We start from the raw sequence: 1,899 nt of genomic DNA on the forward strand, positions 1-1,899 counted from the left end.
CATTGTTGTGATGTAATTTCTATTTAATCTCTATCATTTATATTTCATGTTGTCATCCTTGTTGCTGTACTGCCATACTTCTCGACTGTGCCGTTATTTCTGTTGTCCTGTTATCATCCATTCTGTTGTCATGTTATCATCCGTTCTGTTGTCATGTTATCATCCGTTCTGTTGTCCTGTTATCATTTGTTCTGTTGCCATGTTATCATCCACTCTGTTATCCTGTTATCATCCGTTCTGTTGTGCAGGTTGCAGAGGAGGAGGGGGAGGAGAGCATGGAACTTCCCCTGGAGGAGGACGGCTCCCTTCTGCTGTCTACTCTGGCCGCCCAGTNTCCAGATTGAGTGTGAACTCTTTTGGAAAGGTATGAGCTGCATATTTTATTAATCTGTAATAATAAGATGGTACAACAATTGGTAATAGCCAATCTCTAATATGAAGCAGAATTTTATTAGACTTAATTGTAGCTGAAAATGATTTTTTTGAATAAATTGAAATTTGAATGAATGATAATTTTTCTTGTTTTTTGCTGAATAAATGGGAAAAAGACCTTAGAAACAAGTGAAATTGGTTGAATTCACAAGTACAGTGGGGGGAAATAAATATTCGTACACTTGAAAAATCGTATTTTAATGTATGTAAGTACACAAACTTAACAGGAGAAGTGATTTAAATTATGAGCCTTGGGGGTGGCGCTCGAGATGTTCACGGACACGCCCTTGATGATGTGGTCCTCTCCACACAGCCGCTGTGCGATCTGCACAGCACAGCACACATCTGGACACAGCACAGCACAGTACACATATGGACACAGCACAGCATGCATTAGGGCACAGCACAGAGTTAGCAGAGCTGCCCCCTCAGGAGAGGCTGAGAGCTGACTGAGCATCTCGTGCAACAGCAGACATGAGAGCAGCTCAGCACGGAGCTGAACTGCTGCCGCGCGGTGTAGCGGTGAGAGACACTCGCATCCAGCACCCGGGGGAGGGGTTTGAGTCCAATGCACCAAAAGTTTCCCCAGCAAGCTCAGCCATTCAGCAAATTCAGGTTTTAACCTCCTATAGTCTTCCGATGAAATGACTTACATAAGCCCCCCTAATACAACAGACTATATAACACTATAAACTATGTGTCCATCAAACTAACTATGTGTCTAAAATGTGTCCATCAAACTATGTGTCTAAAATGTCCATCAAACTAACTTTGTGTCTTAAAATATGTCCATCAAACTATGTGTCTTAAATGTGTCCATCAAACTAACCATGTCTCCATCAAACCAACTATGTGTCTCAAATGTGCATCTAACAGGCGGCCAATGATCATCACTAACTACCCTAGTCGCCACTACAGGCCGGGCAATAAACACACACCGGCACTGCAGCCACGACACGCAGTTAGGAACTCGACAGGTCCATCGCCCTAGAGGGACGTGAGATAATAGCTCATGAGCCTTAACTACCCCCGGCAAACCCCCCTTCTCCCCCACAAGTCCCATGCCCTCTCCATCAGCCCCCCTAACCTCTGGGTCGAGGAAAGTGACAAAGCTGAAGGCCCTGAAGGGCTTGGGGATGAAGACGTCCGTGACCTCCCCGAACTTCTCGAAGTATTCCCTGAGGTCCTCGGCGGTGATGTCCTCTGTGGTGCGCCCCACGAACACCTTGCAGCTCAGCGGGTTGCCTCCATCCTGTAGGCGGAGAGGGGTTAGTGGGGACATCTTGTAGCTTGGTGGGTCACCACCATCCTGCAGAGGGAGAGAGTTTCAGTGGGGGCTCTTTGGAGGGAGACTACAATAAAATTTCAGGAGATTACATTTCCCAGTCAATGAATGAGGATGGGCAACGTAAGACAACAAAGGTAAGCACAAAATTTATCCTCCATATAGAGACATTAGGGTCCATA

The 1,899-nt window shown here is 45.7% G+C and overlaps 1 protein-coding gene across 1 annotated transcript; it reads right to left on the reverse strand.

Annotated features, from left to right (window-relative positions):
- Positions 1-680: 680 nt before the first annotated feature.
- On the reverse strand, positions 681-1,684 carry LOC108675649 (TAR DNA-binding protein 43; the record flags this gene model as incomplete). The annotated part of the gene is given in 2 exon segments (XM_018163678.1): positions 681-757; positions 1,520-1,684. Coding segments are annotated over 2 exon segments (242 nt in total), but the record flags the coding sequence as incomplete, so codon positions are not given.
- Between the last annotated feature and the right edge of the window lie 215 nt (positions 1,685-1,899).

The sequence above is a fragment of the Hyalella azteca genome, unplaced genomic scaffold (genome assembly GCF_000764305.2).
Source record: "Hyalella azteca isolate HAZT.00-mixed unplaced genomic scaffold, Hazt_2.0.2 contig12880, whole genome shotgun sequence".
NCBI lineage: Eukaryota > Metazoa > Arthropoda > Malacostraca > Amphipoda > Hyalellidae > Hyalella > Hyalella azteca.